Genomic DNA, 21881 nt, shown 5'->3' with positions numbered 1-21881 from the left:
CAAGCAACCTTGAAATGAAAAGTACCCCTGACATGCCACAAGCAGAATTCCACTCTGGTGAGAGAAAGACAGGTCTTACCCGGTGAATGCTGTTAGAATAATGTGAAATTTCAGGCAGGTAAGAAGAAGATTAGATTCCTACCCTGCACCACAACACTCAACATTTCAAATGAATAACGAAGTTAACACAAGCCATGAAAGAATAAGAAAGGAAAATGTACTCAAGTGTTTGAGGGGTCTAGGTCTTTCTGAGCAAAATATAAAATCGGGGGAAAGTCTGGCAGGTTTTGTGCATAAAAATTTAAATCTCCTGTAAGCCAAAAGCCATCATAAACAAAGTTAAAACAGAAACACTCAAAGGAAAGAAACATGTATGCTAAAGAATGCACATCAATGACGCACATATCCCTGGCCCATCAGGAAAGATGACTAACGATTCAACAGAACGGGGGCAAACAATATGGAAGTGCAATTCACAGGAAAAATACAAATAACAACTAAACATATGAAAATATGCACAATTTTAATACTCGGGTGCACATAAATGGGCAAAAATTAAGATTCACACTATTTCATGGAAGAATATGAGGTTACAGGTGCTCTTATACCTTGCTTTTGGGACTCAATTGATTAACAGCTTTTTGGGAACACAATTTAGCAGCATCTACCAGAATTTAAAATGTGTGTTCCCCTTAACCTAACAATTTTACACCCGGGAGTCTCTTACAGGTATGTAATGTGCACGAAGGTACAATGTTCTTGGGCCTGTTGCTTAACCTCTCTGAGACTAAGCCTTTATTGGTAAAGTGTTTATTATAATGGTGTGTACCCCATTTGGTTATTTTTAAATGAGGTAAATTAGCCCACGGCCTGGTACAAAATAAATTTCAACAAATGTTATATACTGATACTATTACCATCATTACCACTTAATTATCATAGTTATGTTTGTCTACTTATAAATTATAAACAAGATGTACATCAATGGAGAAATACATGATGAAAAAGCATGCACATATATGTACATACAACTCTCTAAAAGGTGCAAGCAAAATTATATAAAATATGTACAGATTATTTGCTTTTATTTAAGTCTGTGTGTGTGCGTGTGTGTGTGTGTGTGTGTGTGTGTATAAAGGGGAAGAGTGAATGTGTTTTATAAAGGTCTAAAAAGACACCAAGCTGTTATTAATGCCTGAAGTATTGGAACAAAGGGAAAAAGTAAAGATAAACTTATACTTTACCCTGCATCGTTCTGTAGTGATTGAATTTTGACATTTCTGAACAGCCAATATAAACTGGCATGGTCTCTCCAAGACCAGTGAACTCGACTCATCTAAAACCATAACAACTGGACCATAGGACTTCAACTGTAACCAATTTGATAATTTAATTTCTCGGATTAGAAATGACAGAAGATAACCTATAATCTAGATTTTGCACACCATTTAGGATGGTGAAGACTTACATCTAATTTTTCTAAATGGGTTCTTAAGATGAGCTTAAGTTTTTTTGGAAAATCATCTTATTGCTAACAATGGCAGATTAATGAGGCATTTCAGAATAAAATTATTTCATCATATTCTGATTAAGGAATTCTTCATTTGAGAAACCTATAAAACTTTTATATTCTTAAGTTAATACCATACATACAAATTATTAATAATATGCTGACATAATGGAATTCTCTAAAAGGATCTCCTGTTGTAAAGATAGTGGTCCCATGCCCTCACCCCGGGGACTCCTGTCAGTGGATCAAAGTCTCCCTCCTCTTTCCTGGGAGGCACTGTCAGGGGGATCTCACCAGAGCTTCTGCCTTATTTTAAAGACTCGCTATCAAAAGACATGCCCATCAGGATACCACATATACCCTAAAAGAGATCAATTTATAGGTAGCTCCTTTCCACCATTCTATTAAATGAAACTATGCCCTTCTGTTTCCAACTCAAGAAAATTTGTTAAATGTAAGTCATCTTTTGAATCGGTAAAAAAAGAAAAATATATAGGAAAAGAAAAAAATTTTTAAGATTTTATTTATTTATTTGAGAGAGTAAGAGAGAGAGAGAGCAGAAGCCAGGCAGGGGCAGAGGGAGAGGGAGAAGCAGACTCCCCACTGAGCAGGGAGCCCCACGCGGGGCTCAGTCCCAGGACCCCAGGATCATGACCTGAGCCGAAGGCAGACGCTTAACCTACTGAGCCACCCAGGTGCCCCTGGAAAAGAAAATTTTACCAAAACAATTCTCTGTGATATTAAATTCTACTCAAGAAACAAGCGGGTTTGGTACGACTGCAGAAATTTCACCCGACACAATACCGTTGTCACAAAACCATTAAAAGGAAAACTGTCATCCGCACCATTTATTATTTATATTTGCCAGACTCTGCTACAGTTCAGATACTCTCTCATTTGCAACTCAGACTACCTCTTACCCTCTTTACAGGGGAGGACTCTGAAGCTTAAGAAAATGAGGTACTTTTCCCCAAATCTAGCAGAGGTCTTCCTCCCATCCCCCGTTCCTTGCCTTTCCACACGTCACCATTCCACCACTGACTGGGGCTGATGAGAGAGGAGGTTAAAATACCCGTCACCAGAATCTGATAACAATATCCTAAGGTAGTGTCATAATTTTTTATTTGTATGTGTCAAGAAATAAATCCATGTACTCTTTTTACCCCTGCAGACATATTTACAGCGTTAAGTTAATCCACTTCGTTCACTACCAGAGTGGTATTGCTGCTAAAACAATTCAGCCTTCATTCCACAAAACTTGAAAATAAATGTGGTAGTGATTTCTTTCCTTCTTTTAGTGTTTACTCAACAAAAAGTCTATTTCAAAGGAAGGAAACACAATGAGTGTTTACAGTGCATATATGCCTCCAAGGTTAATTCACAGAAAATATTTTTAACATACTTTCTCAAAAACTATGTGAATGAATTTACATAAAACAGATAACTCCATAGCATAACAAATTAGGAATTTTCCAGAACCAAATATGCTTCATGACTATGAACACAGGCCACCTGTAAAATAACCAACATTCTCACAAAATAATTTTTAAGTCTTTTGCGATCTACGATCATATCTAACTTTTGATACCTATCACATTGTTAGTTCATACTATTGACTACAGACAGTAGCATGTCTTCTACCAAAAAAAAAAAGTATCTCGAAATTCTGAACTTTCTGAAATTTTAATTATCATTAAAAGATGTAATACATTTTTAATGCTACAAAGTCTATTTCTATATAAATTATGTTGCTTTTGGAATTGAAACAAAAAAGTAACACCAGATTTTGGTGAAAATGTTTATGCACCCAAGTTACAAATAAAGTTATGTCTTTGAAAAAGATTATTTGATGCTCAAAAGTCTACATTCACCCAGCTGAAAACCATTCAAAAGTCATTTTTTTGAGTACACTTGCTGTAAATTAATCTTTCCCCTTCCTCAGTTCTTAAGATTAATTTCTGTTGCAAGGGTTCTAATGAAGTTCAGTTAAAGTTTAACTCAATAAAAACCAGGTTCTGAACATTTTAATTTAGATACAAACCTATTTTAGTCAACTGATGATTGAATTACAAATCATTCAGGCAAATTATGATTACTTTCTGTCATGCATATTTCTCAAAAATAGGAACATATACATTTTCCACAATCTTGAATATATTCCTTTGTGTGTATGTGAGACTAGAAGTTCTCTTCAATTAACAATACCACTAAACTGAAATCTTTTAACCTAGTTTCTAACTATGATGATGTCCATGTATCTCCTATCATTAAATTCATCACAACAAAACACCTGCTACTCTGGATGTTACCACCGTTACCTGTCATGTTCTATATGTACTACATCAGCACATGGATAGGGCAATTGTATGGTGATAAAATAATATATGCTTAAAAAAAATGGAATGTCTTACTTCTTCAGACTACGCGAGCTCAAGTTTTTCATTTGTATAAACTTCCAACTATGGTGTTCATTTTGATTAGAGACAATACAGAATGACACAGGAATGTTGTTTTCAGTGATATGAAGTACACTGATAGGGCATTTGTAAGAAGTCCTCTCCCTCCACCCGCTGATACTCGCCTACTGTACTGTTCCTCCAAGGTGATTCAATAACTAAATTGTCTGCACCAGACCTGCCTCACATCTTGCTAAAAATGCAGACTTCTCGGCCCCATGGCTGCTGGTGTACCCTCTCTCGGGAGGCGAGGAGGAGTCTGGGATCTCAGTTGACTCTTCTAAAAGCTATGCTCTGAAAACCATTTTTCTGCTGTCCCTATCCTCAAAGTAAAACCACAAAGCATTAAGTGGATTTAAGGATAATTTTTAATTTTCAAACTGTACAAACTGCATTTGTACAAAATCAAGAAATAAAACTAAATGTTACAGAAATCTCAATCTTGTGTTATTTAGCATTTTAGTGTAGCAGAATAACATGGTAAGAGGATAAAACAGCATAGAACAGAATGCTGTGTTTAAGAAATTTTAAGCAAAACCAAAGTACATTAATTACTCACAGAGATTTATAGTCTAGGGGCATAAAAGTCAATATAAAGGTGATTTAGTAATACGCCTGGAAATTGCATGTGTAAAAAGTTTAGTACTTTTTAAGCACTTAAAAAGATATCAATCTTCATGTATCAGAGGACAAGCATATTAATCAGGTAAAAAAAAGAAAAAATCCCAGTGCCTGATTTCAAATACCAACTCCAAAGAACTAGACCAACAGGCCTTCTATTACTAAAATACCTGCATGTTACCCTGTCACCAAAGTATTAAAAAAACAGAAACCCTAACACATCCAAGTTAATATCACCAGTAAATGGAACAAATCAAAAATCCTGCTGAAGAGTGCATAAATAAAATCTAATCATGAGGAAACATCAAACAAACCCAAATTGAGAGACTTTCTACAAAGGAACTCCCCTATACTGTTGGAAATGTCAAAGTCATGAAGCATGAAGAAAAATCAGGGAGCCACTCTAGACTGGAACTGTAACATCTGAACCAGGACTGTGTCTGGTCTGGGAACATGGATGTGGTTTGTTCCCAACACCCTGCTGAGGAGGTTTGTGTGAGGCCCAGAGTCTAGAGAAAGGTACTGTATCAACATGAGTTTCCTGATTTGGGTCATTGTACTGTGGCTGTGTACGAGGATGTCCTTGTTCTTAGGAAATATATAGTGGAGCCATCACAAGTGAATGTTTTCAACTTACTCTCAAATGGTTCACAAAATACACAGAGAGAGAGGGAGAGACAGAGAAGGAATACTACATCAAATGGGGCAAAGTGTTAGGGGTGGGGAATTCAAGGGAAGACTATCTAGCATTCTTGCAACTTTCCTATTAAGTTCAAAATTATTTCAAAACAAAAAATGTTAAAAATATTTTTAAAGCTGTCAATAGGAACACTAAACAAAAAAATCTAAAAATTTTAGAATGTTTAAGCTTCATATCTAGAGGAACTACTTAAGTCTACTTGTTTTGTAAATCTAGACTAAAAACATGAACAAACTGAATTTTCAATTCCATTCAATGCCTTCACGCTAGAAATTACAAAACTGTTATTTTTTTCTTCTATCAGTTATATGTCTATTCCAGATCACTATATAGGTTAATGGAAAATACTTCTACGTTTTACACATTCATTTGAACAATATTTCAAATGCTGATTTCTATAGCTATTTTTTCTTACAGTTATTTCCTTCCTTTCCTTGTGCCTTAATGATTTATTTTATCAGTTTTGTTTCTGTGATTGATTTTGAGTGTATTTGAAAAGTTTTAAACCAGAATGTTATTTAGTGGCACTGATACACTTGTATACACAAGTAACAAAAAAATCCTGCCACATCGGATTACCAATCCATGATATTTTATAATTATTTTGCAATGTGATTTCCTAGCCAATCCAACCTAACAATCGTGTCAGGGGTCTTACTGTGTAGGGTGGAGAGAGGTATGATAGGAAAAAGATGCCAGTTCCCTTCAACAGTCCTCGGCACACAGTTGGCACAAAATAAATACTTGGGGGGTGCGGGTTATTGTATGGTTCCATATCACTTGCCATGTCTCATCAGAAACCACAAGACAGTGGCATACCAAATAGATGCTTACAAATCCAAAGATGAGACAATAATGCTCCTGAGAGTCTACAGAGGTTAAGCAATAAACGCTTTTGGTGAAAATGACTTTATTTTGGCATACTTCTAAAAAAATTAAGTTATAACAGGGTTGTTGGTGTTGTATTAGTATCAAGTTAAGGCTATGAAAAACAAAAGAAAAAAAAGACTTGCACGCACTGTACATATTGTATATCAATCTTTAAAGCTATGAAAAACAACCAGAATTTTGTGGAATGTCACCAAATATAATTGAAAGTTGCTAGTATCACAATTTCTTGATATATGTTTTTCAAATGCCAAGGTCTACAGGATTGAATGGAAGTTGTCTTTGATTCATGTCCTGGTTTGCCTACTGAAAAAGGAGAGTTAGGGCGACTTCAGGAGAATTTCAAAAGATGCAGGCGCAGAAAACAAGTGCAAAGGAATTTCAAATACTTTCTCTTTCAAATCAAACTCTCATTTAAGCACTTTATTTTTTACCCAAGGGACAGTTTAGAATTAGTTGAATATCGAGGATAACTGAAGATAAACTAAATCTAAAGTTTAGGGATACTATGCTAACAAAGGTCACTAAATAATAGTTTGATGCATTTTCATTTTTATTAAAGTTAATCACAATTCCTACCTCAGGATATTCCACAACTAAAGGAGAAAAAGAGTTATTACAGCTGCTTGAAGGGAGTACAGGTTGAATGAACACACGTTTTAGGAACAGCATTTAAAATATTTTTCGTAAGACAGGCATCTGACAGGATCAAGATGTACATGAGCTTCTTATGCTATGGCACCAAAGGGAAAAACTCCCCGGAAATTTCTTCCATATAAAAATTCAAGATAAAAACGGATCAAGTAGTGTAAAGGCAGAATGAACATTTGCATTTTGAGAATTAGTAACCTCATACATAGAATACACAGTGCTCGTTAAAGCATTCAGCTGCAGAGAAATATTAAAATGTAATAAAGGAAATAGCACCTTTTAAAAATCACGTTATCTAAAATGAAAGTTTGCAAAACTATTCTGAACTGCAAATCTCCACATGAAGAAAACTGAGAAGGTGGTACCACAAAACAAAACAGTTTGGAAAAGTGTAATGTTACATGTTGATTGCAAGCACAAACAGTACAGAACACTGAAAACCAAAATTCTACCTCCATATCTGTAGTAGGCAAAAAAAAAAAAAAAATCCTTTTCTTTTAAAGTCACACATCTAATATTCTCTCTAAACTGGGTCAGTAGGCAGCATACCTTAATGTAACGGGAAAAATAATTAAAGGGCCTACTTAAGAATTAAAGCAGTACTGAAGTATCTTCAGTCTATCTACTAAACACATGGACAGGAGGTTTATTATAAGACTTCTTGCTTGAAATTCAATGGAATTCAGAATAAAATGAGTCTGTTAGGTCACACCCCAAAACTTTTCATTACCTAAGTCCCACAAGGGGATTATCAAAACATGATTTTTATTAGATGATTCCAGGTATAGAGGTATAGAGAAGCCTTTCTCAGCCAGAGTTCTGACTATAACATTATGATCAGACCCAATGTTATTCTTTTTTCACAAGTGAGGCAAAGTATACACTTACATTCTTTCTAATCCCTTAAAATCCTTACAGTTGAAAAGGTTGTCCTTGAAGGTTAATTCAAATAAAAACAAATTTGCTTAGCGGTATATGTAATTTTAACAGCCTAATCATATATGCAAAGAATATCTTCCAATTGTGATATCTACTTTATCAAAAGTCCTATCAAAGCAAATTACGTCTATGTTTTCCAAAATGATTATTAATCAAAAATGCTGCCTTACAACTTTTAAGAAACAGATCTTGGGTTCAGGAAATACCAATACATCATTAACATGTTATTATAATTCTGCATTTACTTTCATTTATAAATATCACATAAATACCACTGGCAAGTATCATAATGTTAAATCATTAAACTAATTTGTAAATATTGATTTAAAAACCTTGGAGCATACACTGCAAAAAAAAAATTAGTAAAATTTTTTTTAAAAAAAGGTTTTTTTCCCATTATTTTCTTAATGATCATCACCCACCCAGGAGTTGGTAATAAATACGTGCATAATTCTTATAGAAAATGTGAAGACAAATATTGGCAAATACCGCATGTCACGTTATATTTCTAAGAAATCATACAATCTGTAGTATTTCATAAAGTTGTTTATTCTTGTTATTAAAACTTGGACTCAAGTAATCCTGGTTATTCTGGAAAAAGCACCTTGTTAACGGGCATCATTTAATCATCCTTTTCTACAATCACCTCTCCGTGAAGCACCTTTCTTCTTTGGCGTAACATATGAAAATACAGTTGTGGGAACACTAATGGAAAAAAGAAAACAAAGGAGGATGCTGTTGACCTTATACTTGAAACCTCTCACATGTACACACTCTGAGGGCAAGCACAGCATCCCCCGCCGCTGCCCAGCCCCACCTCTCCTACCTCCCCCCTGCCCCCCCAACAGAGCTCAGGCTGAGAGCGCAGGCCGAGGCCCACACACCATCGGCCTCTGCAGTTTCCAGGCTCGCCTCCTTTTATGGTGGTTTTCACAAATTGAAGGTCTGTGGTAACCCTGCCTTGAGCAAGTCTCCTGGCACCGTCTTTCCAACAGCAGGTGCTCACTTCGTGTCTCTGTGTCACATTTTGGGAATTCTCACAATATTGCAACCTTTTCCATTATTATTATTGTACTGGTCATGGTGATCTGTGATCAGTGGTAATGACTCGCTGAAAACTCTGATGGTGGTGAGCATTTATTAGCAATGAAGTATTTTTTAATTAAGGTGTGCACACTTAACAGACTACAGGATAATGTAAACATAACTTTTATATGCACTGGGAGACCAAAAAGATTCGTTGGACTCACTTTATTGCAATTTTAGCTTTAGTGGTCCAAACTGAACCTGCAATATCTCCGAGGTATGCCTGTAATGCTGGGGATTCTTTAGCAAAGTTAAGTATCTTGATAAATATACCTTCATAATGACCTGGGATGCTGTGCCAGAATGTTCCAGCACAAGGAAGACTGCCCTGCCTGGCCGCCATTTCTTGGGTCCATCAGCTGTCCTGTACCGTAAGGGGTCTCATGAACATATGTGGGTATCTAAACCCACACAATCCAGCTTCATCCATACCCTTCACAAAGAGCTGCCCCTTGGCTACCCCTTGATCTCAGGGATGTGTATACCAGTGACATGGTTTACCCCTTAGGAGAACAGAACAGGGAAGACGTCTATCCGTGCAGTCCCTAGATGCACACTCAGTGCCTTGTGGGCAACAAATTCCAGGGTCTCAGGTTTCTAGAATGTGGTCTAGAAGGGAGGGGAGGGCCTGTGTGGAGGAGTGATCAGGATCAGTGGAGGGCCAGAATAGGGCCCTCTAAAACAGAGCCCAGAGCAGGAGCCCCTCTCAAATTTGCTCAAATTATAGTGCTTTATAGTGTCAGAGCTAGAGGATGAACAAATTAACATCAGCTATAAACAATACAAATGTAAAAATATTTCTGAGACTGATGGACAGAACGATTAAAACCAAGTAACCTAATGACAAAAAAAAAAAAAAAAGCTCTGAATATCTTGCTTAGGCAACTTTGGTGAACCATTTTTAGAACTTAACCCAAATGGAGCAAAAATGCACAACAGAGTTTATTTATTTTTTTAAATTTAGGTACTGCCCATCCTGATAAATGTAATCATACCATACCCAGGGGTCTAAATATACTCAGGTAAAATACACTTAATGCTAACTGATTGATTATTGAAAATACGTCTAGAACATTCTGAGTAGTGTAGCAGAAGTATGGGCTTGAGTTCAAATACTAGCCTTATTTACTAGCTGGGTGATTTTTTTTTTTTTTTAAGATTTTATTTATTTATTTGAGACAGAGAGAATGAGAGACAGAGAGCATGAGAGGGAGGAGGGTCAGAGGGAGAAGCAGACTCCTTGCCGAGCAGGGAGCCCGATGCAGGACTCGATCCCGGGACTCCAGGATCATGACCTGAGCCGAAGGCAGTCGCCCAACCAACTGAGCTACCCAGGTGCCCTAGCTGGGTGATTTTTAAGCGATGCCTATAACATCCTCCTTGAAATGCCCTCTTAATCTGTGATGTCATTATTGAAAACTACCAGCACTTCTTCTGAGTGCTAAAGTACTCAGAGTACTGTTTAATACCTTTAATTAACACACAATTTAATAAACAAAATACAACTAGTTGTATGACTGCTAATATTAATAATCAAGTGGAAAACATCCCCCTGGTGGACTGCTCCAGCAAGTGGGACCCTCATGAAGCGGTCAGCAGGGTGAACTGAGAAGCTGCCGCTGACACAGGCCAGAGTCTGCATCTCCCAGGACACCTGAAAACACCCAGCCAACAGTTACTGTTTGATGCTTTCAAGCCATGACCTGCTGGGCCCTGGGTTTCCGTGGAGATGCCGCACTAGTCGTAAGGAAGAGGGGAAGCCAATCCCCAAACCTCTAACTGTGATATGAACAGAAGCGAGCTCTAGCTCTGCTCCAGACATGGCTGGGGAGGTGGACGGTGCTGCAGGTGACCAACCCCTGGGCCCTCCTGACCATGCCCCCTCCTGGGGGCAATCTGATGAGAGTCAGGCTGAAATGGCAGCAGATGAGGGAAAGGGCAACAGCCTGACTCTCAGGTCAGTTTTGATTTTGAAAAAGTTTAGAAGTTGGAGGCCTCAAGGGACTAGCCAGGTTTTATGCTCAAAAAAAATAAAATATTTTTTTTACGTTTTATTTAAATATCACGTCAATGCAGATTTTAGATGCTATAAGCTTTTCTTATTTCCTTTGTTCCCTCACTGACACCAGAGCCTCTAATTTTATCGAGAAGGGTAAAGAAGAGTCTTGCTTTACTTTCACATTCCCTGCTAGTGACTATCAAAATTTGACCTAAAAACCTACCACTACTGCCATTTAAGTGAAATGAGTAAAACTTCACCAATTCACAGCAACTACTGAAAGGTGATGAGAAATTAGTGAAGAGGCTGAGTTTTTCAAAATATTTTAAGAAAAGCAGCCTCATTATTTTCTACTATATCGAGCAACACACACAAGACTAAAAAGTACTCCTAAATAACTTTTCCAAGTGTATGCTCAAGGATTAGACAGAACTGACCTGACATTTTCTAGGGACAAAATGTTTATCTTCAGATAAATAACTAAATGCTGGCAAACAGTTCACTGATGTGTGTTCTATCTTTTCTTTAAAAAAAAAAAAAAAGTCAGATTCAGCTTCTCTCTAAATGATTCTGAGAAAGCAATCATTTGTGTATTGATTTACTTACCTTTTTCCTTATAACTAGGAAAGAGTCCTTTTTGACTCACTCAACTCTTCCATTATTTAAAATTATGACTACACGTGGGGTTGAACAGAGGTTTTGATGTATTTGTAAGCCATCATGTCTCATTGTTTATTACACTAGCGTATCATGATACTTCACGAAACATTCGCAGCATATGCTTAATCAAAGTACTAATGACCGTATACTTACATGGTATATATGAGGCCATGGTTATAAGAAGAAAATAGTAGTAGTCAAAAGAGACATTGTATTTATTAGGAAGTCTTATCGAAAACATGCCCGTCTTCTTCACATATGGTAAGGCAGCATATATTGTAAGAAGTTCACCAACAACTCCGACGGGATATAAGATGATAAAAAAATTATATCTGGAGAAAGACAGACCCCAGAGAATTATTTTTCTAGAATAATGACTGGATTTGACATCATCGTTCTTTTGCTACTACTGCCTTTAAACTTAAAAATATACATATTTACAGTGCCCCTCACAGGAGGTTAATTTTTTTCTACTTTAATCATTTGCTTATAAAGTTAATTATCCTCCTTTTTTCTCATAGCAGTTTCCATTTTAGATGGCAAGATCTTAGTAAAACAAGAAGTCAACTTACTTTACAGTACTGAAATATTGGTATATGTGTTAACAATGTATATGTATGTAGTTTTGTATTGTAAAGGACATAAGTGTTGTAAATACTATATTGTAAAGTACCTGTAAGTATTATAAGGTATTGTAAAGGTAACTTCTTTGACACTTGGAATCAAAACTGAGTGGTTTTTTTTTTCCCTTCAGCTAGTCATTTATTGATCAAGTGCTGTGCTTTAGAAGACTAGTTATGATCTTAATTTCATATCTAAATCTTGAAATTACCAAAATGGTTCTTGGAGGCATTTGGAAACCCCTTTGTGGCTACTAATTAAAAGAGAATTAATTACTACTTCAGAAAACTGAAATAATACTACTAAATACATATTTATATGTTTAGTGTATTTAATATATAAATAATACTAAAGTATCAGTAACTACTAATGAATATATTGTCTAAAACTAAAGCTCTCATAACAAAACAGGTAAGACAAGTTGTTTCCAAAATTCCCACATTAAAGGAACTGTCAGTGTGCTTAAAACAGCTGAGAAAATTCTGTTCAAAATCCCAAATCCCAGTTTGTTCATTTGGGCTGTGGCAAGGTCTTTAATGCCCAGTAGGCCAGCCATTACTCTTGCCTAAGGTGAGGGGAAGGTTCTACAGGTTTCTATGGGCCTCCAGCAGGAAGAGCTTCAAGGACCCAAGGCAACAACCTTTCTCCATTAAAGAAAATCACTTTTCTCCAAGGCAGTTACCACAGAAAATAAAGGTTAAAATGTTGGTGGACAAGGAGAGAAATCAAATTAATCCGCATTTTATTTCATCATTTAGTTGGCATTAAGATATTTGTAAAGAAATGTTAAATTTATCAGTATGAGAAACTTGGAGACAACTTAAAAATCACCTTATTATTGTATGTCAAGGATATACACAGCTAAGAGATGGTGCGGGAACAGAATTATTTGCCAAAATAGATTCAGTGGTAAAAGGAAAGACCAATGATCCTTTTACTGTCCCTGTTTATCCCCTCCTTGCCGTGGGTATATCACCTGCTTTCTTCCTAGTCTTGTGTAGTTATTCGTATATTATTTAAATTACGCTCTTCCAATCTTAATTTCCTAGCTCAATTTAAAAATCATATAACAACATTTTATAATCCCTTCTCAAGTAAAACATTCAAACTTATTTACATAGTTTTTAAACTTTATGTGACTCTCCAATGATTTTTCTGGAAGCACTGTTCTTCAACAGAAAAAAAGCATTATCACTCCTCGAGTAAACTAGTTTTTAAAGCCTTCAGCCACTGATTATTTTTAATGCAATGAGAACAAATTATATAATTTACTTTCTTTGCACTTGAAAAAGATTGCATGTCACTAACTCTGTAAGTTTTGACGGCAGCATGAGAAATTTAACTACCTATTCAGAAAAAGAACTCCTCGTTAAAGATTCCTAATTGTTACCTAAAAATTTTTTGAAGGGAATGCATTTTTGAAATTAACATGGAACATAATAACATACAAGTGCCTATTCAGTGGACTTTTCTAGGAACACTTCTAACACGTAAGTAGAATTGAAGTATATTCAAACCGTCACAGTAGGCCAGCTATTTATAAATAAGAAGCCATTCTTACCGTGAAGTTTTATTTGAGAATGACAGCTTCAACATTTGACTATAAATACAAATATTATTTCAGATTTTTTAATGAGGTTGGCAAATATATATAGATGGTTGGAATCTTTTATGATTTTTAACATGTAATATAATTACTCATGATTATGATTAACTGAATTGTATTATGCTAACACATACATTTCAAAATTGAGAGATCTTGTAGTACTTGGTTTAACATTAATGCAATTGACAAAGGATTTCTAAACAGCAAATTTAAACATGTTTTGAACTTTTCCAGAAATTCAAGACATGCAAAATGCATTCCAAAAGGCAGACAGACAAAACATTAAAGACCATTATTTTTCACAAATAAATTTTACAAATACAGTAAATGAAGAGACTATATCATGAATTAGTATTTTCAAAGGTGCTGGAGGTCCAGAAGACTGAGGTCATGCAAGACGCAAGATGCACTGAGATGGATTCTAGGATTAGTCCGGCAACACTCCAAACTGCCAACCGTGTGAAAGGCCCAATCACTCAAAGTGAAAAAGTGCTCGGTTACAATAAGAATAAAACCAACCTAACATATAGAAATGGGAGTGCAGCCTTCTTATGAGAAACAATAGGTTTCAGCTCAAATTATAATTTTAAAGCATTTCAATAGACAAAGTGGTAAGCCACAAAAACTGTCTACAAAGGAGCGAGAGCATATAAAAAAGTCTTAAGAGTATAAATATAATTAACAGTGATTATCCTTATGGAGGAGGATTATAAGCAATTCAAAAGGTCTTTTTTCCCTTCATATTGGACTTTTTATATATTATATAGCTCATTATATTTGAACATGTATAACATATAAGTTATGAAAAAGGAGTAATAACTTAAGAAAAAGTGTTAGGCTTTTATTATACAGGGATCAAAAACAAATCTGACACTGGTTGTATGTTACCTTCAAACAAATTAGGAATGTGTTAATATAAATATCAGAGTTTTAAAAAATAGACATATGGACATAGTATTGTTTATAATATCTCAAAACAGGATTTATAATATTGGCAAACGAAATGATCTAAATTCGGGCAACAGAGAACAGGTCAGTCATACTATGGAATATTGGGCAGCATTAAGAGTTACAAGTAGATCTAAACGTTCCTGTTTTGATTTAAAAAAAAAAAAGAGCTCCAAGATATAAACAAAAAGCAAACATAATGTCATTCTATTTATGTTTTTAGAAACTCATGTTTGTGTGTTCACATTTTCGTTAATATGAAAAAGTGTGGACAGGTAAACTCCAAACTTTTTCCCTCCAGGGGAAAGTAGTGGTCAGGGAGGAGTATAAACAGGAACTTGCCATGTTGAGTCTATATATTTCTGTGCTTTTTTGAATTTCTTACAATGAAAACGTATTACTTCTGTAGTTGAACAAAAAATTTAAAGAATGAAAATACCGTCAAACCCTTTTACTTTACCTATGTGGAAGAGACATATAAGGGACAGATATATAGGGGATATAACTGTCCTCCCCCAGCTGCCTCCTTGTACTTCCCACACCTGGCATCTCATGTATCTGTTAGTTGTTTTATTTTTTTGGTCTCCTATGTCTCAAGAGGACAGAGTTTTTCTTGTTTTCAACCCGGCATCTCAGGCATGCATTCAGTACACAACACGTGTTATTGTTGTTGTGACTCTAAGTACAACCCAGGAAACAAAAGGAACAAATCTACACTGGTTTGTGATCTGTTCTTCAAATTGCAGTCTTGTTTTTATAATAGCTTTGTAAAATATTGGTTGCTCAAAGAATTCAAACTTAAAAAAAAAAAACAGAACATCTTTCACTTTAAAAATATATTTAGGGGCACCTGGGTGGTCAGTTAAGCGGCTGCCTTCGGCTCAGGTCATGATCCCAGGGTCCTGGGATCGAGTCCCACATTGGGCTCCCCGCTCTGCAGGAAGCCTGCTTCTCCCTCTCTCTCTGCCTGCTCCCCTCTACTTGTGCTCGCGCTCTCTCTCGCTCTCTGTGTTAAATAAATAAATAAAATCATTTAAAAAAAAAAAAAGGATATATTTAGAACCATTGAAATATAAATTTTGTCCACATTCCAAAAATACAGCTTAAGTGTGACTTTCAAAAATGTCTATCTCTGCAAAGAAACTGAGATTGTATACATAAGATACTAAAAATTGTGGATACTAGATTATTAAAATAATTTAAATCATTCAGAAAAAAATGCCATATTTTTGGCACAGAATTTAATATAATTCAAAAAAATTATAAGTTTTGCTTCCAAAGAGAAATGAATGACCAATTCATGTTATGTAAGGATACTGATATAACTTGTCTGGCATTGGTTTTACTCAAAATATATATTAATGTGATTTTTCTCTGATCATTAAATTAAGCTTTTAGAATTCAAGTTATAGCACTGCTAATAGCCAAAAACACAGCATCCTGGCATCATGGGCTAAGACACAAATTTTCCTTCTCTGGTGTTAGCTCAGCACACACAACACGCATGCACTAGTGAGAAACTAAACAGCAAGACATCGCCACCTGGCCCATTTAATGAAGTATGGCAAGTGGTCGAGAAGACTGAATGTGTAGAAGGAATAGCGAGTGATCTCTGTCACAGTCCACACGACCAGAAAAAGCACCACGCTCTCCTCATTCTGGATCTGCAGAACCACAGAGAAACCCACAGTGTGGTTTAACCTTCAACATTTTTCTCCATGAAGATATCTTAGTTATTTACTATGTGTCTTTGACTACACTGGAATGTCAGGGGCAGACAGAGGCAAGACAGAAAACTTAACGCTGTCACCATTGCATAATTCATGACAACACACAAATATGTCCTAGGCACAGGAATGGTCACATTTCTACTGATTTCTCTTTCTCAGCCTTTGCTCCGGCCGCTAACTCAACCAACCCGTGACAACATCACCCCCTCAAAACCAGCGTGGGAACAATCTGATTCTCCAACTTACTATGGGTCGTCTGAGGGTACCCATCCTACTAGAGCACTAGCTACTGCATATGTCCACTTGTCTTTTGTCCTGTGACCACCATTGAATTCAGGGCCTCACCATCTCCATCCCACTACTGTAACAGCCTGCTAAATAGCCTCTCCACTCTTTATTCTCTTCATGAACAGACGTCTTCTCTTAAGCACAAAACAAACAAAAACACATTTGGAAGCAGTGATTCTGTGATTTAAAAGCTTCTTTGGCTCCCTATTGCTTAACAGAAGAAAAGGATCGTATTCAAGGTTCTCTGCAATCTGGAGCTCAGGAATCTCCCCAACTTCATCTGCAATCTCTCAACCTCCCACTACCAGATCTCTCTCTCTGGTGACACCAACTTAGTATTATTTCCAGAACATGCTCTGAACGTTTGCATCTTAACACATGCTATTCCCTCCAATTAGAATGCTACTCACTCCCTTGTTAGTTCCTGCAGGAAACCCTTTCTCACCCTTTATGATCCAGCTAAAGCATCACGCCCTCTGGAAAACTTTTCCCAAACCCCTCCTTTCGCCCTGAGCAGTTATTTGCTCACTTTCCTTGTTCATATCTGTATTATAACACTTGCCGATTTGTATGAAAGTCTGTCTGCCTGACTCTTGTGTATGCATCAGTGCTCTCCTTATACATTCCTTCCTCGAGTAAGCCTGCCCTCCCTCCCTAGGTCAGGCTAAGTCCCCAGGTACATGGTAATACATACTCTTATTTCAAAGCGCTAACACTAACATAATGAAACAATTACAGTTGACCCCTGAACAACGTGGGGGTTAGGGGCACCAACCCCCGCTGCGTAGTCAAAAAACCTGCATGTAAGTTTTGACTCCCCCAAAACTTAACAACTAATAGCCTACTGTTGACCAGAAGCCTTATCGATAACCTGTAAAAAGTTGATTAACACATATTTTGTAGGTTGTATGTTATATATTGTATTCTTACAATAAAGCAAGCTAGAGAAAAGAAAATGTCATTAACAAAATCATAAAAGAAAATACACATAGTACTGTATTTATCAGAAAAAAATTTTTAAAAAGAAAAAAATTCTATGTATGAGTGAACATGCACAGTTCAAACGCGTGTTGTTCAAGGTCAGCTGTATTTGTGCAACTACTTGTTTACCACCTCTCCCAGTTACAGGATCCACGAGGCAGGGACTATATTTGTATTAACTGCCAGATCCCCAGCAAAGTCTCAGGTGTAGAACAGCTGTGCGATTAGTATTTGTTGAATGATTCGACATCTATAAGACTGCCCCCCACTTCCCAACAACCAGTACGCATATAGCTGGAATGGCCCTATCCATTTTTGTAAATCCAGACATGAGCACAATGTCAAATGTATAGAAGTAAATGTTGGCTGAATTAATTAAAGAGGGGTGGAAAGGTACTGGTAGGAAACTCTTGTTGGAGAAAATTAAATAGTAAGACTAAGACAGAGATCCTTTGGAGGATAAAAAAGAGCAGATGGGTCTTTTTTCTCTTGGGGGCTAGCAACCCTTTAGATTCTCTCTCACTTCTTTTCCACAGCTGATGCTGGCCACCCTGTCTGGTCTCTCTTCTTCCTCAGTCTTCAGACTCTTTGTAGTCCCGGCCCGGCTATTATATTCGCTCACTGTCTGGAACAGTCTTTCTTTTATTCTGCTTATGGTGGACTCCTGCTTTTAAACTACACGGCAATCTGAATACAAAGTCTGGCTCTCCGCGTGGCCTGCACTCACTGCTAAGTGCACAGCAGTCCCTGGTGAGGGGCCAGGTGGACCGAGGGAGTTGAATGAAAGACGGTGGTCTGGAGAGGCTAATGGGCAGAGTGGTGAGAGAGCAGAAGGGCAGTGATCTGTCCCTGTGCAGACGGGGGCCAGTGAGTCTCACAGGCAAGGGAAGGGAGTGAAGGTATCATTTCAAGCAGACGAGGGACAAGAAAGGCATCTCAGGAATGGAAAGAAGGCCAGAGATCTGTCCTCAGGTAGCCAGGAGACACCGGAGGCTGTCAGAAGGTCAGAAGGGCCCATCTGGGAAATGTTTCTGTCATGGGTTTAAAAGGCCCAGTGTCTTGACATAGTGAGTGTGGTGTGTGTTTGTCTAGAAGGGTTTGAGCCATTAATTAGATTCAGGTCTGCCTCCTGTCATGCCTCAATAAATAATATGCTAATTTCCCCTAAGCTCCCCAGCCCTTCCAACTTTTCATTTAGTCTTTCCCATTTGCTCAGATCTACAGAACTATATTTGCTTTTTACACCTGTTGCTACAACACTCCATGGTGAATGAGGAAAAACACCGTTTATAGTGGGGACTTCAATACATAATCAAAGAGAATACACATCAATAGAAAATTTTCAGTTAACTATTTGACAGAATATGAATATCAATTTTAAAAACTAGGAAACATCAGAGGAGAATAGATTATGGATATAAATATTTAGTTTTGCTTGTGTTTCAAGGTCATTCTACTAATGCACTAAGTCAATGTACAATCACACTTAAATCCAAACCCAGCCCCTTTTTTGTCTAGTGGTTCTGCTTCCTGAAATATAGCAATGTTAGTATTTTAGATTCCTATTAATAAAAAAGCTTTCCTGCAGGCTCATGAAGAGAACCTGTTAGTGTCACTTACTGGTTTTATACTGTGAGTAATGAGCCACACCATAAAGATTCTTGAACTCACTTGGACCCCAGCCACAATCACAGAAGTAGGTACAATTCCTTAAAGAGAAAAACAAGTCAACCATTGCCCTAAAGGCAATTTATACTGACAATAAAAATTGAATCAGAAACTCACCAATTAAACAGTGGACTATCTGTAAGCAAATAAAAAAAATCACAAGTCAATAGCATGCAACATAATATAAATCCCTGCAAACACTGGTTTTCTACAAATCCATAGGTGGTATGTCATCAGCAAAATGAGGCTGATTTTGCTCAACAAATAATTTTTCAAATAAATATTACAATAGGAAAACAGCATCATTAAAAACTTACCTCAAGCAAGGCAAATGTCTGGAAAAATTTAAGTGTCTTCTGAATACTTTTATATAAACCTTTGTGTGTTCCTTTTTCCATATAAAAACGTACCATGGCAATAGCTAAAACCAACCACCTAGAAGAAATAAAAGTATTTCATAAAGTTCTATCAAAATGAATACCAAGGATCTTCCTGAAAATAAATGACATAGTTTATATAGTAACATGTTGTTTTATTATGTTCTCAGTTCATCACTCTATTTAACAAAACCCACAGGAAGAAATGGCATTGTTTTTACATTGACTCTTCAAGGGGATGAATAGAACATGTTGGAGATCAACTAGATTCAAATGTCAAACAATGTCTCTTTCATGTTTGGTTTCAGACAGACTGAAGAAGTGGTTATTATAAAGCATTTCATAATTATATAAGTATTTCTTAAGGTAAAAACCTGTGAGTGTGTATGTATTTATACAAATATATGGTATATATTTATATGTAAGCATAAGTAAAAATCTTTCATAATAATTTTTTTAGAATTTGCACTAAATAATAACAACTGTTGTGCCACAGAAGGCATACAGAAGGTCAGATATGGGCCTGCTTTCAAAGAGTTTGTTTCACAAAAAGCACAAAATACATATACCTTGCCTTTTCAAGCTCTACTTCTATGCGACAGGTTGTGTGCCGTGAATGACCAGCACTCCACACACAAGCTGCACGTGCGAAGACCGGCTTTCTCACCATACACTCAATCTGCTAGAGACACTAATGAGAGTTCATTTTTTTCCAGCTTCCTTCACAATTACAAGAGCACTTTTAAGTTTTAAAAAGTTACGCCATCTGTAACTTTTTAAAATCTTTAGTAACCCACCCACGGAAAGGAGTAGCTACTCCAGGCTTTTTTAATTCAATGGTCTCCAAAGTGTCTACTTACATGGGTTTATGAATGATAACATTATTATATGGCTTTAACTTTTTAATTAAAGAGTACTCTTAAAAAGGACAAATGGCTTTAAAGATTCCCCACAAAGGAACTACTGATTGAATACGATGAACATGGTCAACAAGGTCAACGGAAGAAGATGGAGGCTTGTGCTTCTCCTCTGGGCACTTCCACTCCTCCTCAGCACACACTGAGGGGAAAGCAGGGATGTACATTCCTCTGAGGTGTGACAGGAAGTCAGGTAAAATCTGAAATTATCAGCAAGACCTTCCAAAGATGGAAATGTTAATGATACCAACAACGCTGATAATAACATATGTACTTTCAGAACGCTTTTAATGTTCTAAATGCACATTTAACATTAATGTTTCATGCTCACAAATTCCCTGTGAGGAAGGGACTGCTATTATCCTATTTTACTGCTGAGGAAACAGGCAGAAATGGTCACAGAGCCAGGCAGTGCGGGATGTAAACCCACTGCTGAGCTCAGTCTATGCCCTTGAACCACGATGCTATACTGGTCTGGCTCTAGGTATATATTGTGCCTTGGGATATTAGCTAATCATAGTATTTGGTATATTTGAATTACAAGTAAATTTTTTTTAAAGATTTTATTTATTTATTTGACAGAGAGAGAGAGAACACAAGCAGGGGGAGCAGCAGGCAGAGGGAGAGGGAGAAGCAGACTCCCCGCAGAGCAGGGAGCCCAATGCGGGACTCGATCCCGGGACTCCGAGATCATGACCTGAGCCAAAGGCAGTCGCTTCTCCCTCTGAAGCTCCCCCATCTCATGCTCTCTCTGTCTGTAGCTCATTCTCTCTGTCTCAAATAAATAAATAAAATCTTAAAAAAAAAAAAGATTTTATTTATTTATTTGAGAGAGAGAATGAGAGAGAGCACGAGAGGGAAGAGGGTCAGAGGGAGAAGCAGACCCCCTGCCGAGCAGGGAGCCCGACGTGGGACTCGATCCCGGGACTCCAGGATCATGACCTGAGCCGAAGGCAGCCGCTTAACCGACTGAGCCACCCAGGTGCCCCGAATTACAAGTAAATTTTAAAAGTTATAGAGAGAATTATGCTCTAATATTTTAACCGATAGTAGTATGCTATCAAAAAGGTTTGAGGGCCACTGTTATAGATGAGACAGACACCATGCAGAGGTGTCAAGTGACTCGCCCTAAGTCTTAAAGTCAACAGTCCAGGTAGAAATAGACCCCTTGAGGTCTCCCAACGCCCCATGCTATTCTCTCTCCATGATACCCTGCCTTTACTGGATTCAACTGA

General features: G+C 37.0%; 1 protein-coding gene across 9 annotated transcripts in view; it reads right to left on the bottom strand.

Moving 5' to 3' along the window:
* HACD1 (3-hydroxyacyl-CoA dehydratase 1) overlaps positions 1-21881 on the bottom strand; it is a 62244-nt gene that overhangs the window by 32699 nt on the left and 7664 nt on the right. For 3 of the 9 annotated variants that reach the window (XR_010411695.1, XM_064592001.1, XM_064592002.1), the window contains exons 2-7: positions 19670-19787; positions 19470-19488; positions 19305-19393; positions 16228-16349; positions 11664-11842; positions 8370-8470 (exon numbers count right to left, since the gene is read on the bottom strand). Coding sequence is in view for 7 of the 9 variants with exons in the window: in XM_064592001.1 (XP_064448071.1) it covers positions 8388-8470; positions 11664-11842; positions 16228-16349; positions 19305-19393; positions 19470-19488; positions 19670-19787 (610 nt within the window). In the remaining 2 variants the exon portion in view is untranslated. Of the gene's footprint in view, positions 1-2936; positions 6482-6870; positions 8471-11663; positions 11843-16227; positions 16350-19304; positions 19394-19469; positions 19489-19669; positions 19788-20298; positions 20421-21881 lie in introns of those variants that run through there. The other 6 variants (XR_010411696.1, XM_064592003.1, XM_064592004.1 and 3 more) reach the window with 4 other exon arrangements.

Source organism: Mirounga angustirostris, unplaced genomic scaffold, assembly GCF_029215605.1.
Source record: "Mirounga angustirostris isolate CCGP_5_RB_7025 unplaced genomic scaffold, mMirAng1.0.hap1 SCAF_5, whole genome shotgun sequence".
Classification (NCBI taxonomy): domain Eukaryota; kingdom Metazoa; phylum Chordata; class Mammalia; order Carnivora; family Phocidae; genus Mirounga; species Mirounga angustirostris.
The sequence above is the reverse complement of the archived record's forward strand: the minus strand, read 5'-3'. Positions and strand labels throughout refer to the sequence as shown.